The 27,939-nt window shown below is 42.3% G+C and overlaps 1 protein-coding gene across 2 annotated transcripts in view; it reads left to right on the top strand.

The window, feature by feature from the left end:
* The window catches only part of eefsec (eukaryotic elongation factor, selenocysteine-tRNA specific), a 268,852-nt gene that overhangs the window by 107,644 nt on the left and 133,269 nt on the right, over positions 1-27,939 (top strand). For both annotated transcript variants that reach the window (XM_033036975.1, XM_033036976.1), the window contains exon 4: positions 1,714-1,878. In XM_033036975.1, coding sequence (XP_032892866.1) covers positions 1,714-1,878 — 165 coding nt within the window. The remainder of the gene's footprint in view (positions 1-1,713; positions 1,879-27,939) is intronic.

The following is a 27,939-nucleotide window of genomic DNA, read 5'->3' as shown; positions in this document are numbered from 1 at the left end:
AATTACAAGTGAGTACGCTAACAACGCTGTTTATATTCGTGCCTCGATAATTATACACAAATCATTAAATAATATGCAAGTGATAACTTTGAAAAGTTCCAGGAACTACAATTTATCAAAGCAGGGTGTACTTTTGAAGGAAAGATCAGTGGAGCGCATGGCAGAACAAGTTGGTGGGTGTGGACTCGGTGGGCCAAAGGGCCCCATAATCATGTCAAGTATTTAATGGCTTCTCGCCTGCCCAATGTCCCGACCACATCAGGTGCCTCTCTGCCCCACCCTTGCCAATTTGGTGCCCTCCCCAGGTTATCCCACAGTCCCCCCAGTCGGCAGTATTGCCCGGTTTAGTCTGTTCCATTCCAGAGACAAGTTCAGAAACACTAACACATGTAGATGTGTGGACCCTCTCCAACTCCCCATCAAAAACACAGCTCAGGCAATTATCATATCATATTGTATTGTATTGTATTCAATTTATTGTCATTATTTCATTAGAGACAACGAAATGGATTTTCCTTACAGTCATGTAACATTAAAAAAAAAAAAAAACACAGATGTCCACAACACAACATAACCCCACAGCGGCACCAAAGTTAAGGAAGATACCATAGTCCAGCCTATTATTGCCTATAAACCTACAATACAGCCTATCCAGCCTATAATAATATATCTATTATTGATAGAGCTTTGCTGGCCCAAAGATATGCAGGGTTGATGGAGTTGATATAGAAATCAGAAATTAATAGTGATTCGGGGTTAGAAAAGATGAACGATCTGTCTTGACTCAACTTGCAAGCTTAAGTTTGGGTGGAATGAATTTGTAATTGTAATCCAGTGGGTTTTCACTGTTTGAGAATTTGGCATGTTCACCGTTACACTTTGCTGGAATTCAAGTGATCTTCCTGTACACAGAGACAACAGTTGTAAACTGTTAATGGAATGACTAGTTACATCTCAACAAGGGGGAACCTAGCTAAGTTTACATGTATTTCAGTTTATGTACAGAGGTACAGTAAAAAGCTTATTGTTGCGTGCTAACCAGTCAGCGGAAAGACTATACATGATTACAATCGAACCGTCCACGGTGTACAGATATATGATAAAAATAATAATGTTTAGTGGAAAGTAAAGTCCAGTAACGTCTGATTAAAGATAGTCTGAGGTTTATCTTTAAACCTCAGACTAAAGAGTCAATGAGGTTGATAGTGGACACAAAGTGCTGGAGTAACTCAGTGGGCCAGGCAGCATCTCTGGAGAAAAGGAATAGATGACATTTTGGGTTGAGACTCTTCTTTAAACCCACAGTCAGGGGAGAGGGACACTAGGGCTATGTAAAGGTACAGAACAAATCAGAGCTGGCTAAAGAGACCACAACGGTCAATTGTTGGCTGTTTTGGAGGTGATAATGAGGGGATACGAACAGTAAAGCTACCAGGAAGTCTAGGGTCGGGAGGGACGGAGAGAGGAAGTGCAAGGGTTACTTGTATTTAGAGGAATCAATATTCATACCGCTGGGTTGTAAGCTGCCCAAGCAAAATATGAGGTGTGTGTGGCCTCAGGACCAGTCGTTGGTAGGATTGAAATATGATGCATGTAGTTTTTTTAATAAAGTCTAACCTGTCTCTTTGCATTCTTTGTATCTCTGTGACCCCACTTATTTCCCCCTCAACCACCACCCCCGTCCCCCCCCCCCCCGTCCCCCATCTGCCACAGCTCCTGATATCGCAGACGTACATGCCAAAACGTGACCCCTCGGGTACCTTCCTCATGGCGGCAGACCACTGCTTCTCGATCAAAGGTCAGGGCACCGTGATGACAGGGACCATCCTCTCTGGATCTGTCAGTGTCAATGACAGTGTGGAGATCCCCTCCCTCAAGGTAACCTCTTCAAAGAGTATTCTCTTCCCTTAAATGAAGAGCAGCATTCAGTCTGCTTTCTTAATGACAGGCAAGTCTTATTCTGCCAGAGCTTGGCGCATTTCTGGTCATTTGAAGCTTATTTCATTTTATATTTATATCTAAATATTTATGCAGCATTAACAGAAGATAAATACGTTTGATTATTTATTTTGTGGTTTGGAATTTTTAATATTTTACTGGGCTCTTGTGTATTTCACAAACCCATTGAATTTTCTATCAAAATGGGAATTACCGTCTCAACCTTCAAAGCACAAATGGGCACCTTTTTGATCCTCTGATTAGCCATTGTGGGATTGTCAGCAGATTTCTTTGTTACCGCAATTCAGTTTTTTCATAACAACCAATAAACTGTTGCACTTTCTACTTGGCGCCAGGGGGGAAACAAACAACTGCAGATGCTAGTTTACTAAAATAAGACACAAAGTGCTGGAGTAACTCAATAGGTCAGGCATCATCTCTGGAGAATACAGCTAGGTTAGGGTCTGAAGAAGGGTCCCAACCGAAAATGTCACCTATCCACGTTGGTTGGGATGTTGGAGGAAACCGGAGGAAACTCATGTAGAACATGCAAACTCCACACAGACAGCGCCCGAGAATAGGATCAAACCTGAATCTTTGGTGCTGCGAGGCAGCGGCTTTGTCCACTGTGCGTCTGTTGGGCACCTTCCCCATGAAGCTTTTTGGACATTTTACCACATTGAAGCCACTATTTTGTTGATATGTCCTGTTACTCCCAAGTCAAGAGTCACGAGTTTAATTGTCATATGTACCGACAATGAAATTCTTATTTGTAGCAGCTTAGCAGTCCTGTAAACACAATACACGTAGATAATGTATAATAACAAATATTCATTATATTAATAACCAACATACTAATGAAAAAAAAACTCCTTAGTACAACCCTAGATAGTTCATAGTTGAGGTTCGTGTTGTGCATGTTCAAGAGCCTAATGGTTGTTGGGAAGAAGCTGTTCTTGAACCTGGAGGTCACAGTATACAGACTCCTGTACTTTCTTCCCGATGGCAGTAGCGAGATGAGAGCACGACCAGGGTGGTGTGAAAAAATGTGTTTATCCCCACAGCACCTGAGACCCATTTTACTTTAGGTCCTTGGAGTTAATAGCAGCTTCCCCAGCTCCACTTGCTCCCAGAATCCACGGGGAATACTGCCGACTGGAATTCAAGGCAGCACAGGTCATTTTGTTTGGCAGATGTCGGCGATAAAGAATGTCGGAGTAGAAGTGTGTGTGTTTGGTTCTGGTGGCTTCATTAATTGGAGACCCAGGGTGTTGGGAGTGTGGTGGGACAGTCAGTGAACCTGGACCATCGAGATGTATCTTGTACATCGAGCTGACTGTGATCACCATCTGGCAATGATTACTTGTGTTAACAAAAGAAAAACCATTAGATTCTGCGATCGTAGCATAAAAACCATTAAAGCAATCACAGTGTGGATTGGCGGGATTGTATTTGGCCGACTGAGGTTTGTGTTGTATTGTGCACTTGATTTCGTAAATTAGCTATAAATTGATTCGGATTTTTCCAGTCCACCGCGATGAAATCTCCTCGTGCTTTTGACCATTTCAATGTTGTTTTAACCCTTTGTGGTGAATCCCCGATTTTATTTCAAATTTGTTTAGGTTTTGTTTAGTTTAGAGATACTGTACAGCAAGGAAACAGGCCCTTCGGCCCAATGAGTCCATGCTGACCATCGACCACCCGTACACAGGAGTTCAATGTTATCCGACTTTCTCATGCACCCCATACACACGAGGGACAATTTACAGAGGCTAATTAATCTAAAAACCCGCATGTATTTCAGATGTGGGAGAAAACCACAACACCTGCAGAAAACCCACCGAGTTTGACACAGAGATCCCTAGGTCAGGATCGAACCCGGGTTTCTGGTTGCCACTGTCAGGCCCAAATGTTTTATTATTATTGTCACATGTACTGAGGTAGAGTCAAAATCTTTGACTTGCGTGCAATCTAACAGATCAGGTCAACCATAATTAGATACAATCAGTTCAAACTCAAGTACAATAGATTTAGCAAAGGGAAAGGTATGGAGTGCAGAATATAGTTCTCAGCATTGTAGCGCATCAGTTCCTTAGTCAAAGTCCAATGTCCGCAATGAGGTAAAGGTGAATTGAACAGTACCCTAGCTTATGGAAGGAACGTTCATTGGAGAATTGACTGCAGTTTTAGTCTGCATGGTCTAGGAAGGATATCATTAAGATGGAAAGGGTGCAGATAAGATTTGCAACAATGTTGCCAAGATTCGAGGGCCTGAGCAATAGGGAGAGATAGGGCAGGCTAGGGCTCTATTCCTTGGAGCACAGGAGGCCTTTAGGACTTTCCCTTGCATGTTAAACGTCAAATCTTGGTTTTGGCAAAGGCAGGAAGTAGCTGACAGATCTGGCAGTGGCTTGATTGAGAAGTTTTCCAATGTTTGTTTGCTCATGGAGAAACAGCATCTTGTCAAGGCACAAAGCACTGCAAGTACTTTGCACCATCTCCCAATAATAGCGTTGCACCTTCAGGAAATATAGGAGGCGGAGGTGGGAGCCACAAAGATATCTTACTTAAAGGGCGGCACAGTGGCACAACTGGTAGAGCTGCTGTCTCCCAGCGCCAGAGACCCAGGTTCGATCCTGACCTTGTGCTGTCTGTGTGTGGAGTTTGCTCGTTTCTCCCTATGACCCTGTGGGTTTCCTTCAGTTTCCTTCCACGTCCCAAAAACGTACGGGTTTGTAGGTTAATTGGTCTCTGTAAAATGCCTGCAAAGTGTGTAGGGAGTGGATGAGAAAGTGGAATAACATAGAACTAGTGTGTAGAAACAAAGAACTGAAGAAGTTGGTTTATACCAAAGATACACAAAGTGCTGGAGTAACTCAGCAGGTCGGGCAGCATCTTTGGAGAAAAAGCATGGGTGACCTTTTGGGTAGGACCCTTTTCAGACTGAAAGTAGGGGGTGGGGGAGAGCATAGGTGACGAGCTGGAGGCGAGAAAATATCCTCCAGCTCTTCACACCCATCTCGCCCCCTACTTTCAGTATGAAGAGGGGTCTCGACCTGAAATGTTACCCATCGTTTTTCTCCAGAGATGCTGCCAGAACTGTTACTCAAGTTACTCCAGCACTTTGTGTCTATCTTTGATAGAACCAGTGTGAACTGGCGATGGATGGTCATTGTAGACTCGGTGGTCCGAACGGCCTGTTTTCATGCTCTATCTCCAATCATAATCATAGTCAAATGTAGTCAACACAATGTTTAAAAACAATGCTTGTATAAATAAGTTGTAAAGGACACACCAACTCCAGTGAAGGGAGGAAGCGAAGAAATGGTTGTCGACGTCTTTGATAAAGATTGCACTGATGTGGTGGAGGAAATTCCAGGGAGATCTCATTCTTTCTCAAGGAAATATCCAATCATTTTCAATTGCAGTAATTGCAATTTGGACAAGAATTTTCTCCACAGTCATATCCTGAAGCAGGGAAGGCAGCTGCAGTCATGTGTGAAATGTTGGGAACATAAAGTTCTCGTGTCTGCTTACATCTGTGTCCAAAGACAATCAATTTGGACCCTTTTGTTAGCCAATTCCAAAGATCAAAAGTTGGTCAGAATGGAGCCATTACATTATTTTTTTTAAACGGACTTTTCTAGCATGTGCTGCGACATTTCTAACTCAGAGCACAGGGAACATGCTGCACTCCACGGTGTAGATACGTAGAACTGCAGATGCTGGTTTACACCAAAGATTGATTCAATGATACTTTATTCAATGATACCTTATTGCCACATGTACCTAGGTACTGTGAAATTCTTTGTATTTGCATACAATACACAAAGTGCGCAAAATGTCGCCATGTATAGGGCACCAACAGTTACAATGTACAATAAGTCCCGATGGCCCCTCTTTGTTCTTGGTGCCACCCACGCTGGGTCCCTCTGTTCTCGGAGGTCCCCTCACACTGGGTCTCTCTTTGTTCTCAGCAACCTGACCGCCTCTCCTCTCCCACTCACAAAGTGCTGGAGTACCTCAGCGGGTCAGGCAGCAGCTCTGGAGGAAAAGGACAGGCGACGTTTCGGGTTGAGATCCTTCTTCAGACATTTAGACAAGTACATGGATTTCTGCTGACTGGTTAGCCGCAACAAAAGCTTTGTTGCCATGGTCGTAGCAGGTCGCCAAAAAAGCGGCGACTGGACCCCTCCCCCCCCACGACAATGTCTACGACAAGCTATGACAGCCTACCACCTAGTCTACGTCAAGCTACAGCAAGCTACCGACAACCGGCGATCCATTACGACGTCCACCTATGACCACATGGGCGACAACCTACGACAACCAAAGTCAACCTACGTCCACCCGTGACAAGCTACGACAAGCAACGACCCTGACAGCGACAACTGAAGACAATTCAGTCATTGGTACCTGTCGCCGGTTGACGTAGGTTGTCGCCAATGGAATTCACCGAAGTCAGCACCCGGCGACAACCAACGTCACCTGACGACAACCTGCTTCACCCTGGCAACAACCTACGACTGCGCCTATGACAGGAGAAGACAAGCTACGTCAAGCTCACAGTCGCCGAAAAGTTTTGAACATTTCAAAATCCAGCAGCGACCAGAAAAACGTTACGACTCTTTAGGCGACTTGAGGAGACTACTCACAACCATACAGCCTAGTCGCCTGTAGTCACCAAAAAAAACGCCTAAGTGGGACAGGGGACTGAACGAAAATGGAAGCAAAAGTTTTGGGTTAGGAACCTTCTTCAGACTCATTGATCCTGTTCCGGATTATCGACTGTCCATTCCCTCACAATTTTTGCCTGACCTGTTGAGTTCTTCCAGCACTTTGTGTTTTGCTGAAGATTCCAGCATCTTCAATTCCTTGTCTCCACATCTTTCCATTAATGTGGTGACTGGAACGATACACGTTACTCAAGCTGCGTTGTTTGTCCTGGTCTTATACTGTATGCCGTAGCTAATAAAATAAGATATCCACTATGTCATTTTAACCACCTTATCAAACTGTCTTTTAAGGATCGGTGGCCTATTTTTCCTCTGCTCTCAATTTTTTCCCATTCATTATATATCTGAAAAATTTCAAATGCTGAAATCTGATGAATTTATCAAACAAAAATGTTGGCGTTGTTTAAAAAAATGGTCTAGTTAGTCAGGCAAGACTTTCGCTTAACAAAGAGGAGACACCAGAAACTGCTGGAATCTTGAGCAAAAAGCAATGTGCTGGAGGAACTCAACATCTCTCTCCAGCTTTACATTTCACATCCTCTTCTCTTCTTATCCAACACCCTTTTGTTTCCTTTTCATCTCCAGCCATGGTCACTTACTCCACCCATTTGCCAATCACCCTCCCTCACCTGTATCCGCATATTGGTGATGTCTTTATTATTTATTTTACTCTGATTATATGTTTTTTACTCTTGTTAAATTCTGTAAGGTATCCTTGAGACTTTTGAAAGGCGCCCACAAATGAAATTTATTATTATTATTATTATATCACTTGCCAGGCTTTGTCCCACCCCCATCACTCTTTTCCAGCTTTCACCCCCTTACTCCAATCAATCTGAAGAAGGGACCCAACGCAAAACGTCATTTGTCCATTCCCTCCACAGATGCTGCCTGACCCGCTGACTTGCTCTAACACATTATTTTTTACTTTCCCCGAACAAATCTGCACTGACTCCTCTTGAATAATCTGTATCTTTCCAAGAATAAAATATACTATCCCTCAGAATAAATTTCTTTAACGTACCAACCAACTGAAATTAACCTAACTTGAATGTAATTCGTTTATCTCTTCCTGTTCGTAAACAGAGTATTTGTTGTAAAATAATAAATTTTGAGATGTGAAGATTTCGAGCTCCTAGGTGTATCAAATAATGCTGCGCATAAGAAAATCTGAAATTCACAGAGAGTCATAGAGTCATACAACGTGGAAACAAGCCATTTGGGCCAACTTCCCCACACAGACAACATGCCCCATCTACTCGAGTCCCACCTGCCTGCGTTTGGCCCATATCCCCCTAAACCTATCCTATCCATTTACCAACCTACCCTATCCACATACCTTGTACAAATTGAAGGAAAATATACTGAAAAGACACAATAAGTCCATCAGCATTGTTTGAAGGGCCTTAATGCCAATGTTGCGGGCTCTCTCTCAACGGTTCTCAACATGTAGATGTCTTTTGTTTTGTGTGGTCTTGGTGTTTATTACTCTGGTTAGGGGAATCAAGATTCAGACGGCATAGGTTTAAAGTGAGGGGGGGAAAGATTTAATAGGAACCTGAGGGGCAACATTTTTTACATGAGTACGGAATGAGCTGGCAGAGGAGGTAGCTGAGGCAGGTACGATAACAACGTCTATTAAAAGACAAGTACATGGATAGCAAAGGTTGAGAGGGTTATTGGCCAAATGCGGGCAGGTGGCATCTTGGTCAGAATGGACAAGTTGGGCCGAAGGGCCTGTTCCTGTGCTGTATGATTCTATGACTATTATGCTTTATTTAATTATATTTAAAAATAATGTAGTATATGGTTGCATTTAATTGGACATACAGTGTAGAAATATTGTCAGATGCACAGAATTAAAAGTAAAATTCAAAGCTTAGAAGATGTTTTTTACTGAAGAGAGTGAGCCGGGCAAAGTATTTCTCCCAAATCATCATACTTTTAAAAAGATTGTTCCTTTAAAATTATTAATTTTTCTTGTTAAGTGATAATCTGAAGAGTTCTCAGGAGTTTGTGTAAGTGACATCTGTGTCCCTTTCTTGCGTTGCAATTAAAGCAACCAATTTGTTCCTATCTGCCTGAACAGCATTAACTAATAACTCGTTTTGGGAGGAAGGTCATAAGTTTAATGGTGTGTATTATTCAGAAGCCAAAAGAGCCAAAGGGAAAGGAGCCAGGCAGAACTGCTCTAATGCAAACCATAAGCGGGGAAGGAAGGTTGTGGCTTTCACTTCGCTCCTAAAGGCAGTCGGACGACCTGGTCAATAGAGTGCACGTAATCCCAGAGGGATTGGAGCTAGCAACCAAGATCGGGTTACCGCATGAAACTCCTTACAGAGCAAGCTTTAAAGAAGCACCGAGTTCTGCCTTAAAATCTTCTGTTAGTTCTGCTATTGTGCCCTGTCTTGGAGTCATAGAATCTTTAGACTTCAGAGATACAGCGCGGAAACAGGCCCTTCGGCCCTCCGAGTCCGCTCTGACCAGCAGTCATCCCGGACACTCGCACTATCCTACACACGAAGGACAATTTACAATTTTACCAAAGCCAATCCTGTACGTCTTTGCTGTGTGGGAGGAAACCGGAGCACCCGGAGAAAACCCACGCATTCACAGGGAGAATGTACAAACTCCATACAGACCGCATGCGTGGTCAGGATCGTACCTGAGTCTCTGGCGTTGTAAGGCAGCAACTCTACCGCGGTGCCACTGTGCCTCCCTGAGTCATACAGTGTGGAAACAGGCCCAACTTGCCCACACCTTCGGATCAACGTGCCCCATCAACACTAGTCCACCTGCCTGCATTTAGCCATTATCCCTTTAAATCTATCCGAATCATGTAACTGTCCAAATGTTTCTTAAACATTGCAATAGTAACTGCCTCCTCCTCCGACAGTTCATTCCATACACCCACCACCCTTTGTGTAAAAAACCCCAACTAAAGATAGACACAAAAAGATGGAGTAACACAATGGGACAGGCAGCATCTCTGGAAAGAAGGAATGGGTGACGTTTCGGGTCGAGACCCTTCTTCTGATACGGAATGGTCTGTCCTCAACAGAGGCCTCACCTTCTTTCCCCTCCGCCCCCACCTCAATGATTTCTGGGTCCACCACGACATAGAGCTTTTCTTCCGTCGCCTCTGTGCCTTTTTCTATGGGAAGGAGTCCTCCCCACCCAGTGATGACCCCTTCTCCTGTCTCCACCGGTCCCCCTCCTCTTGGATTCCCTAGAACAGCCTTCTATCCTCTAAAAAAGTGTCTGAAGAAAAGTGTTGACCCGAAACGTCACCCATTTCTCTCCAGAGATGCTGCCTGGCCCGCTGAGTTACTCCAGCTTTCTGTGTCTGTCTTTGGTTGAAACCAGCATCCGCAGTTCCTTCTTCCACATGACCTCCCAACTTTTATACTCAGGACAGTCTTAGTCAAGACGGCTTCTGGATGTTCCTTCCATACACCCATAGGTTCTAGACACCCTCCCGCTGTACTCTCTGGAGATTCCTGGTAGATTATATATCGGGCTGTAATATTCATGTCCCATCTTACCCGTACCACTGGGATAATTAACAACACTCATTTTCCCTATACGGTCGGTCTGGACTCGGTGGGCCAAAGGGCCTGTTTCTGCACCTTATCTCTAAACTAAACCAAACTGAACTTGCTGCAGCGTAACAGGCCTCTGAACGCAATTCTCATTGATAACATATAGTAAACTAAAATTATACGTATTTCTGGCTATCTTTTGTCCTGCCCCTCCTCTCTTCCAGCTTATTTCCCCCCACTCCCCCCCACAAACAGTCTGAAGAAGGGTCCCGACCTGAAATGTGACCATGTTCTCCAGAGATGCTGCCTGACCCACTGAGCTACTCCAGCACTCTGTGTCTTCAACTGTAGGAAAGTAGCTGTTCCTGAACCTGGTGGTGTGGGATTTCAGGCTTCAGTACCTCCCTCCTGATGGTAACAGCGAGAAGAGGGTACGGCCCGGATGGTGGGAAATCTTTGATGTTAGATGTTACCATCTTCAGGCAGCATCTCTGTAGATTCATAGAGTAATCTATTCCATCATGTTTCTCTCCGTGTGAAAACTATTTTCCCATGAGTATCTATCCATTTATTTTGTCGGCTCAGACCTTTTGACCACTCTCACATAAAGGAGTTTCTTTTAAATTGTCCCTTGGAATCATTTGGGACTATTCCTGGCTCCATTTGGACTCATTGACGAAAGGGAGCATCTCTCTCTGAAATTCAATACAGCAAAAACACACCGTGCTGGAGTAACTCAATGGGGGCAAGCAGCATCTCTGGAGAACATGGATACTGCCTGACCCACTGTGTTACTCCACCAATTTGTTTTTTTTTGTAAACCATTCTTTAATCGGACGACTCGATCTTTAATCAGACTTTAATGGACTTTATCGTGCACTATCTTTAATGGACATTATCTTGCGCACTACAGTTTATCCTGTATCTGTGCACTGTGGCCGGTTTGATTGTAATCATAGCATTCAACAAAAAGCTTTTCACTGTACCTCGATACATGTGACAATAATAAACTAAACTAAACCAGCATCTTCAATTTCAAAACAGCAAATATGGACTTCAGCACAGTATTAGTAGAATTATTATATTCTTAACTTGTTTACAGATTTAACATTTTTTGTTTTGTTTCATTTCCAGTCTGTGGGAAAGAATAGTCTGAAGTTCTCTCTGCTCGTCAATTCCCCTCATTTAGTTATATTTTGGGAGTCATCCAAAAAGAAAAGTTTTAAAGATTCCGCTTTACTTACTTTTTCTTCTCGTCGTTTCAGGAAGCCTATTCCTAAATTAATATTTTTTCAGCAAGGAAAAAATAGCCCAATTGTCTCTAGACTGTGAGGGGGGGGGGGGGGGGGGGGGGGGAGGGGGAATGAAGGCTGGAAGCACTGACCAGAATTCTGCCTTGTTAGCTGCTTAAAATAATTGAAATTTTATCTTAAATTTTACTTATAGTTTTAATAAGAAATGGTAGTTGGCAAAAAAACAAGGATCTTTTCATTGCCTCTGCTATTTTTAATTTTATATTAAAAAATGTATAGCAACCCATTTCTGGCAAAGGTTCATATCTGGAATAGTTGATAAATTGACGTAAATTTTTCAAGTATGAACTGACATGTTTCCTTTCTACAACCTCAAGTTAATTTTCCCTTATTACTCATTGTGCACAAAGTCTTTTTTCATTTATTTTAGCTGTTGAATCTAATCCTTGCAAATCTGAACTTTCCTAGCTGGCAGATTTAAACTGAAATGAGCTGCCAGAGGAGGTAGTGGAGACAGGTACAGTAACAACATTTATAAGACATTTGGACAGAAGCATGGATAGGGAAGGTCAAGAGGGATATGGGGCAAATGTGGGCACATAGGACGAGCTTAGATGGGGCATCTTAGTTGGACGAGTTGGGCCAAAGGACGTATTTCTGTGCTCTATCACTCTGACTATACAACATAGAAAATATATAATAAGACCTTAAGACATAGGAGCAGAATGAGGCATGGTCAAGTTGGGTTTAGACTTTAGAGACACAGTGTGGAAATAGGCCCTTCGGCCCAAGAGTCCGCGCTGACTAGCGATCACTCGTACTATCCTACACACTAGGGACATTATACAATTTTTTTACTGAAGCCAATCAATCTACAAACCAGTACGTCTTTGGAGTGTGTGAGGAAACCGGAGCACCCGGAGAAAATTAACACGGTCACAGATGGAATGTAAAAACTCTGTACAGACACCACCTGTAGCCATGACCAGGTCTCTTGTGTTGTAAGGCAGCAATTCTACCGCTGCGCCACTGTGTCATCCACATTGAAGATTGAAGGACCTGTTTCTGTGCTATATGACTCTATGACTCGATCCTTCTTCAGACTCTATGCTGGTGAAGCACTTTGGAACAACTCAGAAGAAGAGTTCTTACCTAACTAAATTTATTGAACCATAAAGTGAATGAGCAAATAAATAAATAATACTATATATTATTACAGTGGAGGTTAGACAACATTAAGTGATCAAATCTGAAATAAATAACTTGCAATCTCTGGTGATTTATGTTCATAAATTACTCTTGTACATTTATGCTTTTCAACATAAATGGTTTTCCTTAATGTTCTTATCAGCTGGTAAATGCAAGAGTTTAAACCCAATTGAACATAGAAATGCTATTGGGACTGTCTCCAGAGGTACTCATGGAGACAATTGCCCCTTTTGGGAAGAACATCTTCTTTCCAACAACTATCTTGCTCTTGAATACCACATAACAATAACTAAACTATGAACTATTGACTGTCATGCTTGCACTAAGGACATTGTGCTTCTTTTGCACTAGCATTGTTTATTAATTATTGATTTTTTTTTAAATGGTATGTTATCTATGCATACCATGTTTACAGGCCAGCTATGCCGCTGCAAGTAAGAATTTTATTGTTCCATTGCCAGTACACGTGACAATTTAACACTCTTGATTCTCTGGTCTCTTGACTCTCTACCAGAGAAAACAACCCTAGTCTATTCAACAAGTAGCTAATACCCTCTAATCAAGGCATAAACCTCTTCTGCGCCCACTCCTAAGCATCTACATCCTACCTGTAATGGGGTGACCAGAACTGCACTAAATGCAGTCTCATCAAAGTCCTATAAAGCTGCTACAGGACTTCCTGACTTAGGTACAGTTGTTTAAAAGGATATTACCCTCGACTAGGTAGGCAAGCTCCTATGTGAGAGAATTGCTGGCTGCTTAATGATTGCATTAATGGTGCAAGAATCATTTTCTCACAAATTATCTCAATACAAAGCTCTACTTTTTGGCTGTGGATGGCACAGTGGCGCAGCGGTAGAGTTGCTGCCTCACAGCGCCAGAGATCCGGGTTCGATCCTGACTACAGATGCTGTCTGTACGGAGCTTGTATGTTCTCCCTGTGACTGCGTGGGCTTTCTCCAGGTGCTCCGGTTTCCTCCCACATTCCAAAGACATGTTGGTTTGTAGATCAATTGGCCTCTGTAAATTGTCCCTAGTGTGTTAGAGAATCAAGAGTGTTTTATTGTCATATGTCCCAGATAGAACAATGACATTCTTACTTGCAGCAGCACAGCAGAAAATGTAAAGTGTACGGGTCATCAATGGTCGGCGTAGGCCGAAGGGCCTATTTCAGTACTGTATCTCTAAACTCCAAATGTGGTCTTGTGCAGTGGTAACACAATGTCCCGACTTCTGTACTGTAACATTTTTGTGGATCCCATCCCTGGTGTCGGTGCGTGACATACTGCACATCACTCACTTCATGGCCGACGGAAATGTCTACTTATGGATATAATTTGCTGTTACACTAAAGAACCGGGACAGTCTTGGAGTTAGTTTCCCCTTATAATTTCGAGATATATCCTGTGATAAAATTCTTCTGAAACATTTAGATAAATTCATTTCAATTTCACAACAGGAAGCAGATTATGTGATTCCACTGTTGGCAGCCAATATTTTTGCCTAAACATGGGCAAGGCTCACTTGTACATAAACCCCAAAGCCAGTTTGAAATGATTAACCGTTCATTCCTTTTCAAAATAAACGCAGACAGGAGTAAGCAAGCAGCACATAATATTTTGCGGTGACCTCAACTGAACTCTTAGCCTCCCAATTTGGAAACCTTTCAGAACATTGCTAGACTTGAAAATTGTTCTGTGGGACATTGATGTAGAATACTTTTGCTGCATACATGGCTTAAAACAGTGGTGTGGTATTTCTGTTACTGTTTTGATAGAAATAGTAAACTATACAGAGAAGACTGCATTTTATGCAAATAGTTTAGATTAGTTTAGAGATGCAGCATGGAAACAGGCCCTTCAGCTCACCGAGTCCGCACTGACCATCGATCACATGTTAACACCGAAGATAGACACAAAAAGCTGGAGTAACTCAGCGGGCCAGGCAGCATCTCAGGAGGAAAGGGAAAGGTGACATTTTGGCTCGAGACCTGCTCCACTTTCTCATCCATTCGCTCCATACTAAGGAGCAATTTTCAGAGGAACAATTAACCACAAACTCGCATGTCTTTGGGATGTGGGAGGAAAGCGGAGCACCCAGAGGAAACCCACGCTGTCACAGGGAGAATGTGCAGACTCCACACAGACAGCACCCGAGGTCAGGATCGAACCCTGGTGATATGAGGCAGCATCTCTACCAGCTGCACCCTTAAAAAGAAACTTAAGTAACACGTTCACAGAATCCTAGAATCCTTCACACCAAGAATCACTTCTGCAAAATGTCATGAGTATTTTATTGTCATATGTCCCAAACAGAAAAATGAAATTCTTACTTGCAGCAGCACAACAGATATGTAAATAGTACTCTGTAAACAATATAATAAACAAACGAAACGGTCGATATATATATATATCCATCGTTTTTTTTGTCTATTATATATGTACAGTAAAATAAACAAAAAAATGACACACACATATATATACACACTCATAGATCATGCAGATAAACAATAATAGTGCAAAAGACAAAACCAGTGCTCGCAAATGTATGTTGTTCAGAGCTTATTTGGAGGTTGAAGTATTTAATAGCCTGAAGACTGCAGGGAGAAAGCTGCTGCTGAACCTGGACATTACAGTTTTCAGGTCTGAATGGCAATAAAGGCTACTTGTTACTTGTTACTATGGTGGGGAGGTCAGTACCTGTGATGGATCGGGCAGTATTCACCACTGTATAGGAAACAGTCAAAGGCCAGCACAGAGCTGCAATTTATCTTTCTTCTCGTAAACAGGATGAAGAAGTTCAGAAATATAAAATATAATCCTGCAAAGATTTTAAAAAAGATTTTTAAATCGGAGCTTTTTGCATGACTTCCAAAGGATTACAATGAAAATATCAAAATGAAAACATTCACCATGACTCTCATTCAAATCTTCAGAGACTTTTTCCTGGTGATTTTTCTTCAATGCCGGTGCAAAAACAAACGTGCATTACATTAACATGCAGTCTGCCATAGCAACTCCTTATTTTCATACGTCTGCTAATTAATGTAACATTAATGAATTATGCGAAGATATAACAAAATTTAGTTTCTCTTGAACATTATACTGATTCCATTCTGTAAGTAGAATTCTGATTTGACCATCTCTTTCAGCAACATTTATAATTTGTATTAGTTTAAAGATACAGCAGTTTAAAGACCAGACCCTTCAGTCCACTGAATCCACGCTGACCATCGAGTAACCATTCACTCTGGTTCTATGTTATCCCACTTTCTCATCCACTCGCTACAAACGAGGGGCAATTTACAGAGGGCCAATTAACTTACAAAGCCGCATGTCTTTGGGATGTGGGAGGAAACAGGAGCGCCCGGAGGAAACCCACGCGGTCACAGGAGAAATGTGCAAACTCCACTTACCGACGGCACCCGAGGTCAGGATCAAACCCAGATCTCTGACGTTGTGAGGCAGCAGGTCTACCAGCTGCACCACTGTGCCGCCCCCATAATGTAGACTAAGGTAGAATTGAGGGTGTCTTTAATAGCAAGTGCGACTGCATTGAAATATTTTGCCACACTTATTCCATGATTTTCTAGCAACTGAACATTGTGATCAGAAACACTGTCCTATACTTCCATGACAGCTCTAATGAAAGGTCTTTGCACTTTTGCTCATATTCTTTACCTGAAAGATGTTAAGTAAGTGATCATTTGCAAACATTCAGCAGATACAGTAATAGCAGCAAACTTTGTGATATAGACTTTAGATGCAGCACTGAAACAGGCCCTTCACCCCACCGATTCTGTGCTGACCAGCGATCACCCCCGTACACTAGCACTATACTACACACTAGGAACAATTTACAATTTTACCAAAGCCAATTAACCTACAAACCTGAACGTCTTTGGAATGTGGGAGGAAACCGGAGAAAATCCACGCAGTAACAGGGAGAATGTACAAACTCAGTACACACAGCACCCGTAGTCAGGATCAAACCCGGGTCTCTGGCGCTGTGAAGCAGTAACTCTGCCACTGCACCAGTGTGCCACTCCCGGAGGTGATAGAAAAAGGCAAACTACCTCTTAAAGGTGCACATATACCTTCTTTATATGTACAAGAATTTAGTCTCCAGTTTGGGAGAAGTATTAATTCCCAGAATATTGCACCCATAATTTCAAAAGAAGTATCTTTTGAACTAACTTTATCTTTGTAACAAAAGCATTATTCAATTTAAAATTACATTTTTGTGCTGCCTTATGAATATTCATAATTTCTATTAAAATAACTTTAATAAAATATTCAACAAATGTCTTGTGGGCAGAAAAGTGCATGAATGAAGAACAGTAACTTTGTTCACTCCCCGTTTTAATTATGTTTTGTTCAGTATGATTTAGTTTATTGTCACATGTAACGATCTTTACTCCATCTACACTTCACGCTGCCTCGGCAAGGCCACCAGCATAATCAAGGACCAGTCTCACCCCAGTCACTCCCTCTTCTCCCCTCTCCCATCAGGCAAGAGGTACAGAAGTGTGAAAACGCACACCTCCTGATTCAGGGACAGTTTCTTCCCAGCTGATCAGGCAATTGAACTATCTTATCAACAACTAGAGAGCAGTCCTGAGCTACCATTTATCTCACTGGAGACCCTCGGACTATCTTTATTGGACTTTATATATTATTCCCTTTATCCTGTCTTCTATGTACATGTACACTGTGGACGGCTCAATTATAATCATGTATAGTAGTCTTTCTGCTGACTAGGTAGCACAAAACAAAAACGTTCCACTGTACCTCGGTACACGTGAAAATAAACAAAACTGAACTAAACTAAACTATATTTCTATCGGGTCTCTTTTCAACGATCGGGTCCAGCGGTCCAGAAATAACAATCCAAGTCTGTCCAACTTCTCCTTGGAGCTTATATGCCGTACTCTAGGCAGCATCCTGGTAAACTTCTTCTGCACCCTCTCCAAATCCTCCACATCCTTCCTGTAATGGGGTGGCCAGAACAGTGCACAATACTGTGAGAATGTTGTAATATTGTTTATGGCAGACAAGGCTTCTCTGCTGTAAAATAAGCTTTTGAATTCCTTAAATACTAAATCAAATTTTTCCCCAAAGACCAGAATAAAGTAAAAAGTATATCGAGTTGTGCTCATCAGAATATAATGCATCCATTGTGTTCCTGAAACAATGTCACTTTTTATGGAGTAACTGATCCAGTCTTTCAAAAAATGAAGCAACGCCAAATCTTCTGAAGGAACTCAGTGGGTCGAGCAGTATAAGATCACAAGCCATAGGAGCAGAATTAGGCCATTTGGCAAATCAAGTCTGTTTTCCATTTGATCATGGCCGATCTAATTTTCCGTCTCAACCCCATTCTCCTGTCTTCTCCTGTGACGCCTTTACTTATGAAGAACCTGTCAATTTCCGCTTTAAGAACACCCATTTAGTTGACCTCCACTGCCATCTCTGGCAATGGATTCTACAGATTTACCACCTTCCGGCTAAAGAACATCCTCCCTATCTCCATTCTAAAGGAATTGGAGATGAGTATTTATTCTTAGGCTGTGTCCTCTGGTCCAGAGCCTTCAATCATCTGTGGGGAAAGGAATTGTCAATGTTTCAGCTGTAAACCTGATAACAGAATGCCATGGTCATCTCTTGCACAACTGTGGACTTGTTTTTTTAAATCTAATATTTTTTTTGTGCTCATGTCTTTTTCTATGCACATGAAAATGGTATCAATGGGGAAGGGTTCTGACCCGAAATGTCACCTCTTCCTCTTCTCCAGAGATGCTGCCTGACCTACTGTGACTTCAACATTTTGTGTCTATCTTCGGTATTGATCTAATCCAAAGTATTGACCTGCTGTATATCTGCAGTGGTTTCTGATTTTATTGCATTTTCAAAGGGATCAGTTAGTTAGGAAATTATGAATAATCAATTCTAATTCTAATTGTATTTTTATGTTAACATCTTGTTTTTTGTGCTATCTTCTTTCTTTCAGAAATTTTATGTATAGCTTATGTCTAATTTGTTTTTGTGTTTGGTTGCACTAAAAACTTGGAGGTTTTTTTTGCACTAGTAAAGTGGTTATTAATTTATTGATTTTTTTGTTGTTGATTAAATGTTATTTTCTGTCCTTTAGACGTTGATCATTGTAAACCTCCCCTGAGCTCTTGCACGATAAAGCTCACATTAACCTGGATAGGCCTGGATATAATAATAATAATAATAATAATAAGATTGTGAACAGTGTGTGAACAGGATGTTTCCATTAGTGGGAGAGTCTAGAACAAGAGGCCATAGCTTCAGAATGAAAGGATGTACTTTTAGAAAGGAGATGATGACGAATTTCTTCAGTCAGAGGATGGTGAATCTGTGGAATTCATTGCCACAGACAGATATGGAGGCCAAGTCATTGGGTATTTTTAAGGTGGAGATTGAAAGATTCTTGATTCGTAAGGGTGTCAAAGATTATAGGGTGAAGGCAGGAGAAATCAGTTGTGAGGAAAAGATAGATCAGCCATGATTGAATGGTGGAGTAGACTTAATGGGCCGAATGGCCTAATTCTGCTCCTATGACTTATGAACATAAACCTGTTGTTCTCAGTCTGATTTTCAGAGGGAAATGATTCCCTTTTGCTCTCTGCCTCCCTAATAAAGTTTGCGTGGCTGGAGGATTAATGACTGGGTAGAGGCAGGTGTAATCCTGTATTTGATATTGATTCCGAGTTCTTCGGTAATATATTACCACGGATGTTTTCTGTATAAGTGGCTGCTGGCAGAATCTCAACATTAATGTGCACTTAATGGCATCAAAATGGTTTTGTTTGTGACAAACCTGCACACTCTTCTACCTAAAATTTAATTTGAACAGCCAGGCTGTACTAGTTAAAAGAAAAAGTATCTAATTATTTCCATCCACCACATGGACAGACCCAGGGCAAGGTCTGTGGGCTTGTGGCCCGGACAGATACTTCACATTTGTTAAGCAAAGAGAAAGCAGTTCATAAGTCGGGAAAAAAATTAATTTGCCAGCGGCAGATGCAACTTTGTTTGGGGCTGCGTGTGTCTTTTTTATTTGATAGAAATGATAATTGGTGATTAATGGCAGTCATAACCACATCAATGGATTGTGATATTTTGTATTATTGGCAAGGCTGCGAGTTTGAAATTGCCTTCCAGCTAGCCGGAAGTGGAACTTTGTGTCAGCCACCTTCCCCGAGTCCTGATTAATGCGATAATAGCAGGGAATGGCTTTCTGTGAGCTTTCCTTTTTATTTTTTAATTATAACCATTCTGGAAAGTCGGATGCTAAGTCTCCATCCCTGAGCTTTGTGGTCCAGAGGGAGTCGCAGTCAAGGTAGGAACAGCAGGGGTGGGTTTGCTGCCGCAGCCTTTGCAATCACGCACTACGTGTGGATGGACACAGCATCCTGGGGTTGGTCACTCTGCTGGCTAGGAATTTATTTTTTCTCTTGGTGTGGTTACATATATCTTAGGTTTGTGTTTAGATTTATAATTGTCACATGTATCGAGGTAAACTGAAAAGCTTTGTTTTGCATGCTATCGAATCAGATCATGCTTTGGAGACAAAGATTATTTTAAAGGAACCCAATAAATGGCAGTTGGACCTCTTTGCACGTACAGTGCCCTCTGGTGATGTCCATGAATGGCAGATTTCAAGCAGTCATTGCATGCAAAGGATATGCAACAAAATACTAAACATGACTACTTTCATATTCATATTCATATTCTATTGTGACTTTGTTTTTTTTCTATTGTCTTTGGTGCATTTGTGTTCAGCTGCTTCACCCTTAACCAGTGGCAGCTTAGCAAGCATGATATCCCTCAATTCCCTGTATATCCATGTGTCTATCCAAAAGCTCCTTAAACGCCACTATTCTATCTGCCTTCACCATCTGCCTCCATAGTCCCCCTATTTCAGGGCACCATGATGTTTGGGGCATATGACTTCACAGGCATTTGTAATTACTCAGGTGTGTTTAAATGCCACCTTAGTGCAGGTATAAGAGAGCTCTCAGCTTTCCTCCAGTCTTTCCATCGCCTTTGGAAACTTTTATTGCTGTTTATCAACGTGAGGACCAAAGTTGTGCCAATGAAAGTCTAAGAAGCCATTATGAGGCTGAGAAACAAGAATAAAACTGTAAGAGACATCAGCCAAACCTTAGGCTTACCAAAATGAACTGTTTGGAACATCATTAAGAAGAAAGAAAGCTCTGGTGAGCTTACTAATCGCAAAGGGACTGGTAGGCCAAGGAAGACCTCCACAGCTGATGACAGAAGGATTTTCTCTATAATAAAGGAAAATCCCCAAACACCTGTCGGACAGATCAGAAACACTCTTCAGGAGTCAGGTGTGGAATTGTCAATGACCACTGTCCGCAGAAGATTTCATGAACAGAAATACAGAGGCTTCATTGCAAGATGCAAACCACTGGTTAGCCGCAAAAATAGAATGGCCAGGTTACAGTTTGCCAAGAAATACTTAAAAGAGCAACCACAGTTCTGGAAAAAGGTCTTGTGGACAGATGATCTAAGATTAACTTATATCAGAGTGATGGCAAGAGCAAAGTATGGAGGATAGAAGGAACTGCCCAAGATCCAAAGCATACCACCTCATCTGTGAAACGCGGTGGTGGGGGTGTTATGGCCTGGGCATGTATGGCTGCTGAAGATACTGGCTCACTTATGTTCATTGATGATACAACTGCTGATGGTAGTAGCATAATGAATTCTGAAGTGTGTGGACACATCCTATCTACTCAAGTTCAAACAAATGCCTCAAAACTCATTGGCCGGCGGTTCATTCTACAGCAAGACAATGATCCCAAACATACTGCTAAAGCAACAAAGGAGTATTTCAAAGCTAACAAAACGGTAAATTTTCAAGTGACCAAGTCAATCACCTGATCTGAACTCAATTGAGCATGCCTTTTATATGCTGAAGAGATAACTGAAGGAGACTAGCCCCTAAAACAAGCATAAGTTAAAGATGGCTGCAATACAGGCCTGGCAGTGCATCACCATAGAAGTCACCCAGTAACTGGTGATGTCCATGAATGGCAGATTTCAAGCAGTCATTGCATGCAAAGGATATGCAACAAAATACTAAACATGACTACTTTCATTTACATGATATTGCTGTGTCCTAAACATTGTGGTGTCCTGAAATGGGGAGCCTATGTATAAACACTGCTGTAATTTATACACGGTGAAATCAAAATGTATAAAGAATGTTTAGAGATACAGGGTGGAAACAGGCCCCTGGCCCACCGGGTCCGCACTGACCAGCGATCCCCCCCCACATTAACACGATCCTACACCCACAATTTTTACAATTACCAAGCCAACTAACCTACAAACCTGTACGTCTTTCGAGTGTGGGAAGAAATCGAAGATCTTGGAGAAAACCCATGCGGGTCACAGGGAGAACGTACAAACTCCATACAGACAGCACCCATAGTCGGGATCGAACCCGGGTCTCCGGCGCTGCATTCGCTTTAAGGCAGCAATTCTACCACTGCGCCACTGTGACCTGGGCAAAACGCGGACAGGTGGGACTAGCATAGATAGGGCATCTTAGTGGGCATGGACAAGTTGGTCCAAAAGGCCTGTTTTCGTGCTGCATGACTCTATTCATATTCTATTGTGACTTTGGTTTTTTTCTATTGTCTTTGGTGCATTTGTGTTCAGCTGCTTCACCCTTAACCAGTGGCAGCTTAGCAAGCATGATATCCCTCAATTCCCTGTATATCCATGTGTCTGTCCAAAAGCTCCTTAAACGCCACTATTCTATCTGCCTCCACCACCATGTAGATCATTCCACCTACCCACTACTCTCTGTGTAAAAAAAATCTTCACACACATCTCCCCTAAACTTTGCCCCTCTCACTTTAAATGTATGCCCTCTAGTCCTTGATACTTCCAGCTTAATTAAAAGGTTCTGACTGTCTACCCCATCTCATAATTTTATATACTTCTATCAGGTCTTCCCACAACCACAGGCATTCCAGAGTAAACAATCCAAGACTCAACAGCATTGATGTGCAGAGGGAGCTTGGAGCAAGTCTATAGCTCCCTGTAAGTTCAACACAAGTAGATAGATTGGTAAATAAGACATATGCTATGCTTGGCTTCATTAATCAGAGCGTTGAGCACAAGAGTCATGAAGGCATGATGTAGCTCTGTTAGCCTTCTAGTAAGGCCACATTTATAATTGCATGCGAATCTGGTCACTCTATTACAGGAAGGATGTGGAGGCTTTGGAGAGGATGCAGAAAAGATTCACCAATATATTGCCTGGATTAGAGCATATTAGCTATAAAGAGAGGTTGAACAAACTTGGATTGTTTTCTTTGGAGCATCAGAGGCTGAGGAGACACCTAATAGAAGTACAGAAAATTATGAGACACTATCAGATAAGGGAGACAGTCAGAATCTTTTCCCCCAAGGTGAAAATGTCAAATATTAGAGGGCACAGCTTTAAGGTCAGAGGGAGAAAGTTTAAAGGAGATATGTGGGGCAAATGTTTTTTACATGTGGGTGCCTGGAACGCACTGCTGGGGGTGATGATGGAGGCAGATACGATAGCAATGTTTAAGAGACATTTAGACAGACACATGAACAGGCGGAATGGAAGGATATGGGCCATGTGTAGGCGGGATCAGTGGTGAATGAGGAATATACAATAGTGGCAATTAAGAGACTTTTGGAGAGGCACATGGATATATTGTGAATGGAGGGATATGGATCACGTGCAGGCAACGGAATCAAGAACTAGAAGGCATGAGTTTAAGGTGAGAAGGGATAGATTTAATGGGATTCTGAGTGGCGACTTTTTCACAAGGAGGGTGGTGGGTATATGGAATGAGTTGCCCGAGGAGGTAGTTGAGGCAGGTGCTATAACACCATTTAAAAGGCATTTGTACAGGTAAAAGTTTAGAAGCTGATACAACAACAATGTTTGGAGAGATTTTAGAGAGACCTATAAAGGCATTTTAGACCATGTGTAAGAGACATATGGGCCAAACGCTGGCAGGTAGGACTAGTGCAGATGGGACAGCTTGATTGGGCATGGGCAAGTTGGGCAGGAGGGCCTGTTTCTGTGCTGTATAATTCTATGAGCTGGTCTTGACATCATGTTCGGCACTGACTTTATGGGCCAAAGGGCCCGTTCCTGATCTGTTATACATTCTAGATTATGGGAATTACTTTATCCTGTTGAAATTCAGAGCTGGGTCAATGCAGGACAATCTGCCTGGCTTTATTGTTCTCTTCGACCTTAGCAGTTAGGGTACAACTGAGGTAGCACGAAGCTACTGCAAGGAACGTTTAAGAGTCAGCTACTATCTGAGTAGATCTGTCATTTAATAGGTCACACTTTTGTCTTCTAAAGAACTTTCTAGATTGTTGTAAAAACCCATGTGCCTCACTAATTTTGTGGTTATCCTCACTCACTGCTGTTTTTCCAAATTCCAGATCATTGCTGAACTTAAATTCCATCGCACACAACTCTTCCCCATGATCAATTGGCTAATTCCCATGATCATGTTTAACGTCAGGACATAATTCTATTTAATTAAATGGAAGTCGCTGAAAACGAACATCTGTGCTTTTTGATCTTTTTTAATTGCAGAGTTTTAACATCAGCTGCTACTAAATAGATGTAGATTGTTTAACATTTGAAAGTGCTTTTAGTGGTACAACCAGGGAGCGGCAGAGAAATGTCTTGAAGCAGTGAGATTGGGTGATGTAGAGTACTCTGGTAGGGCAGTGAATGCAAAGTCAAGTGTGTTTCAAATATGATAACGGAAAGGTGAACATTTTTTAGGGTTTTTAAGAAAGTGCAGAAGACAGGAAGAATCGGGCACCACTTTCCTGGAGCTAGGAGCCAGCACCCAACACAGACACGGTGAATGCAGAGCAAAGCATAAAGTGCTGGAGGAACTCTGTGGTAAGGCAGCATCTGTGGTAGGAAGCATCTGTGGTCCATGACAGTTTTGGGTAGGGACCCTTCTTCAGACTAATCTGTTTAAAGAAGTGTCCTTCCTACAGCAGGTTAATCAAAACTGAACTCAATACTCCCAAATGTGGCCTCACCAACTTCTTACAACTGTAACATAATGTACCAACTTCTATACTCAATAGGGATGGCACAGGGGTGCAGCGATAAAGTTCCTGCCTTACGGTGCCAGAGACACAGGTTTGATCCTGACTATGGGTGCCGTCTGTAGGGAATATGTACATTCACTCTGTGACTGCATGGGTGCTCCGATTTCCTCCCACATCCCAAAGATGTGCGGTTTTGAAGGTTGATTGGCCCTCTGTAAATTGCCCAGAGTGTGTTGGGAGTGGTTGAGAAAGTGGGATAACTTAGAACCAGTGTGAACGTGGTGGTCGATGGTCAGCATGGATGCAATGGGTCAAAGGGTCTGTTTCCGTGCTCTATCTTTCATTTAATCAACGAATGCCTAGAAATCCACCCATAAATCCATCCTTAAATAGTTTCTGAACAAGTCTAAAACATGGAGACACAAGAAACATGGTCTACTACAATGGTGAGTGATCTGTCATCCTCCCAGTAGATGGTGCCAGAGGCTTTGTGCCAGGATTGAGCTGCTGATGGTTTAATTTTGGGATAATTGAAGGGAAATTAGTGCAAATGACAACTTAATTTTTCCAATAGCAAAAAATACAAACATTATGCAGCATCTCTGGACAACATGGATAGGCAACGTTTCTGGTCGGGACCCTTCCTTAGACTGAGTGTAGTAGGGGGGAGAAAGTGGTGAAGGCATAAGTGATAGGTGGATACAGGTGGGTGGGGGGGGGGGAGGGTTGTTTGGCAGGTGGGTGGACCAAGAGATGAAAAAGAGACAAAACGCTGTAAGATTAGGAGAGAAAAAGGGTGAAATGTAAAGCCAGGAAATAAGAAGAAGGGGATGGTGGAGAATGGGAAAAGGTGGGGAGGTGGAGTGGAATAGTGGGAGAATTGAGTGTGGCACAGGGAACAGAGAGGGTAACAAAAAGAGAAAAAGCTTGACTTTTCAGTTTGCTTCTTCTCCCTTTTCTGTTTCTTCCTGAAACCCACCAACTCACCCTTGACTGGCGGAGGCCCACCGTTGGCCTCCCTTGAAAGGCCCTCCTTGGTGCGGATTCAGGCAACAGCAGCAAAATGACCGTTACTGAGCCAGTAATCCAGAGGCTCGGATCAACAATCCAGAGATGTCCAAATTCCAACATGCCAGTTGAGGAATGTAAATTTAGATTAATAATGCAAATTAAAAACAAAACCCTGTCATTAGTGATACCAACCACAAAACTTGTTGTTAAGCTGGAAAGGGTGTAGCGAAGGTTTACAGGATGTCGAGGGCCTGAGCTATAGGGATAGGTTGGGGAGGCTAGGACTTTATTAGGTTAGGTAGTTGGGACGGGTACTATAACTGCATTTAAAAGACATTTGGACAGGTGTATAGATTAGAAGGTGTGAAAGGAATAGAAGGATATGGGCCAAATACGTGCAAATGGGTGTATCTTAGATGGGTCAACATGGTCGGCATGTACAAGTTGGATCGAAGTCTTGTTTCCGTGCTGTATGACTTCATGATCGCTTTGCTGTTCACTGCCATGGGCTGCCCTTCACATTCCACTCGGCTTCATATCCTCCGGGAGTAGAGGGCATTTGCAAAAGCAGATGTTGGACAAACATGGATTGTTTTCTCTGGAGGGTCAGAGGCTGAGGGGAGACCAGCGGCACAGACAGAGTAGACAGTCAGAACTTTTTTCCCAGAGTGGAAATATCACATACTAGAGGACATCACTTTAAAAGTGAGAGGTGCAAAGATTAAAGGAGATTTTTTACACCGGGGTCAGTTTTTTACACCGAGATTGGTGAATGCCTGCAACGCACTGGCATTTCTGACCAGATATGTGGATAAGTAGGGAATGGCATAATGTTCAGTATGGACATGGTTAGGCCGAAGGGTCTGTTCCTGTTCTGTATTCTTCAACGTTCAAAGTTGATCAATCTCAGTCTTAAATGTACTAATTCATTAAAGTTTCCAACACATTTGAATGTTGAAATAGCTCTTCATTTTTTACCCTGTGCCTCCTAGTTCCTGAGTCTTTAGCCAGAGGGAAAAGCCTCTCTGTATCAATCTCCTGAAGCCCTGTGGCTGGTTCATGCATGAATAAAGGTGACCCCGTGTAAACCAGAACGCTACCTGTTAATTTTTTGCTCTTCATGGATCAAGTCTAACAAGCTTGACAGGCCAACCTGTCAAAGAAGTTCAGCAGTAACCTAATGTTCATGAAATAGTGACGGGAGATCTTGTTTATATTTTGGTACGGATGCATTAATCAGTTCAATCAGCTGTGGTAGCGTGAGAAAGATTCCACAGGTAGAGGTGTCTCCAGTTGCATTCCATGCAATGAGTTGAACGTAAGTTAAACATCAGTAGCTGTGTGTGTAACTGCTCTGAACAAACTCAATAAAAGTCAAACAAACTCACAACATTCAAATAAACACAGATGACTACCAGTGGTCACCTCTTGCTGGCAAATAAAGTAATTTGTGGAGGGGCATGTTAATTAAGCAAATTTTGTAAATTTATTTTGCATTTTAAATAATTTATTAATTTGTTTTAATATACAGCTAATATTCTTGTCTTATTTCTGTTAACCTAGGAGACCTGAGAGCTAATTAGTGCAAGGCAAGGCTCTATTAATCAAGAGAGCTGAACAGGCTTGGACTCTATTCCTTGGAGCGCTAGAGGATAAGGGGTGATCCTATAGAGGTGTATAAAATCATGAGAGAAATAGATCAGACAGAAGCACAGAGTCTTTTGCCCAGTGTAAGGGAATCAAGAACCAGAGGATATAAGGTTAAGGTGAAGGGAGAAAGATTTAATAGGAATCTGAGGGGTACAATTTTCACACAAAGGGTGATGGGTGTATGGAATGAGCTGCCAGAGTATGTAGTAGAGGCAGGGTCTATTGCAACGTTTAAGAAACAATTAGACAGGTACAAGAATAGGACAGGTTTAGAGGGATATGGGCCAAACACAGGCAGGTGGGACTAGTGGAGATGGAGCTTACTTACAGAGAAAATGCAAGGTCCACAATGAACTAGGTTGCAAAATTGGGGCTGCATCCTAAGTTTATGGGAGGACCGTTCAGAAATCTGATAACAGTAGCAGGTGCCTCAACCATTCTCTACGATTGTACTTTTCAT

The sequence above is a fragment of the Amblyraja radiata genome, chromosome 18 (assembly GCF_010909765.2).
Source record: "Amblyraja radiata isolate CabotCenter1 chromosome 18, sAmbRad1.1.pri, whole genome shotgun sequence".
In the NCBI taxonomy this organism is placed as follows: Eukaryota; Metazoa; Chordata; class Chondrichthyes; order Rajiformes; family Rajidae; genus Amblyraja; species Amblyraja radiata.
This window is presented reverse-complemented; position numbering and strand designations above follow the sequence as displayed.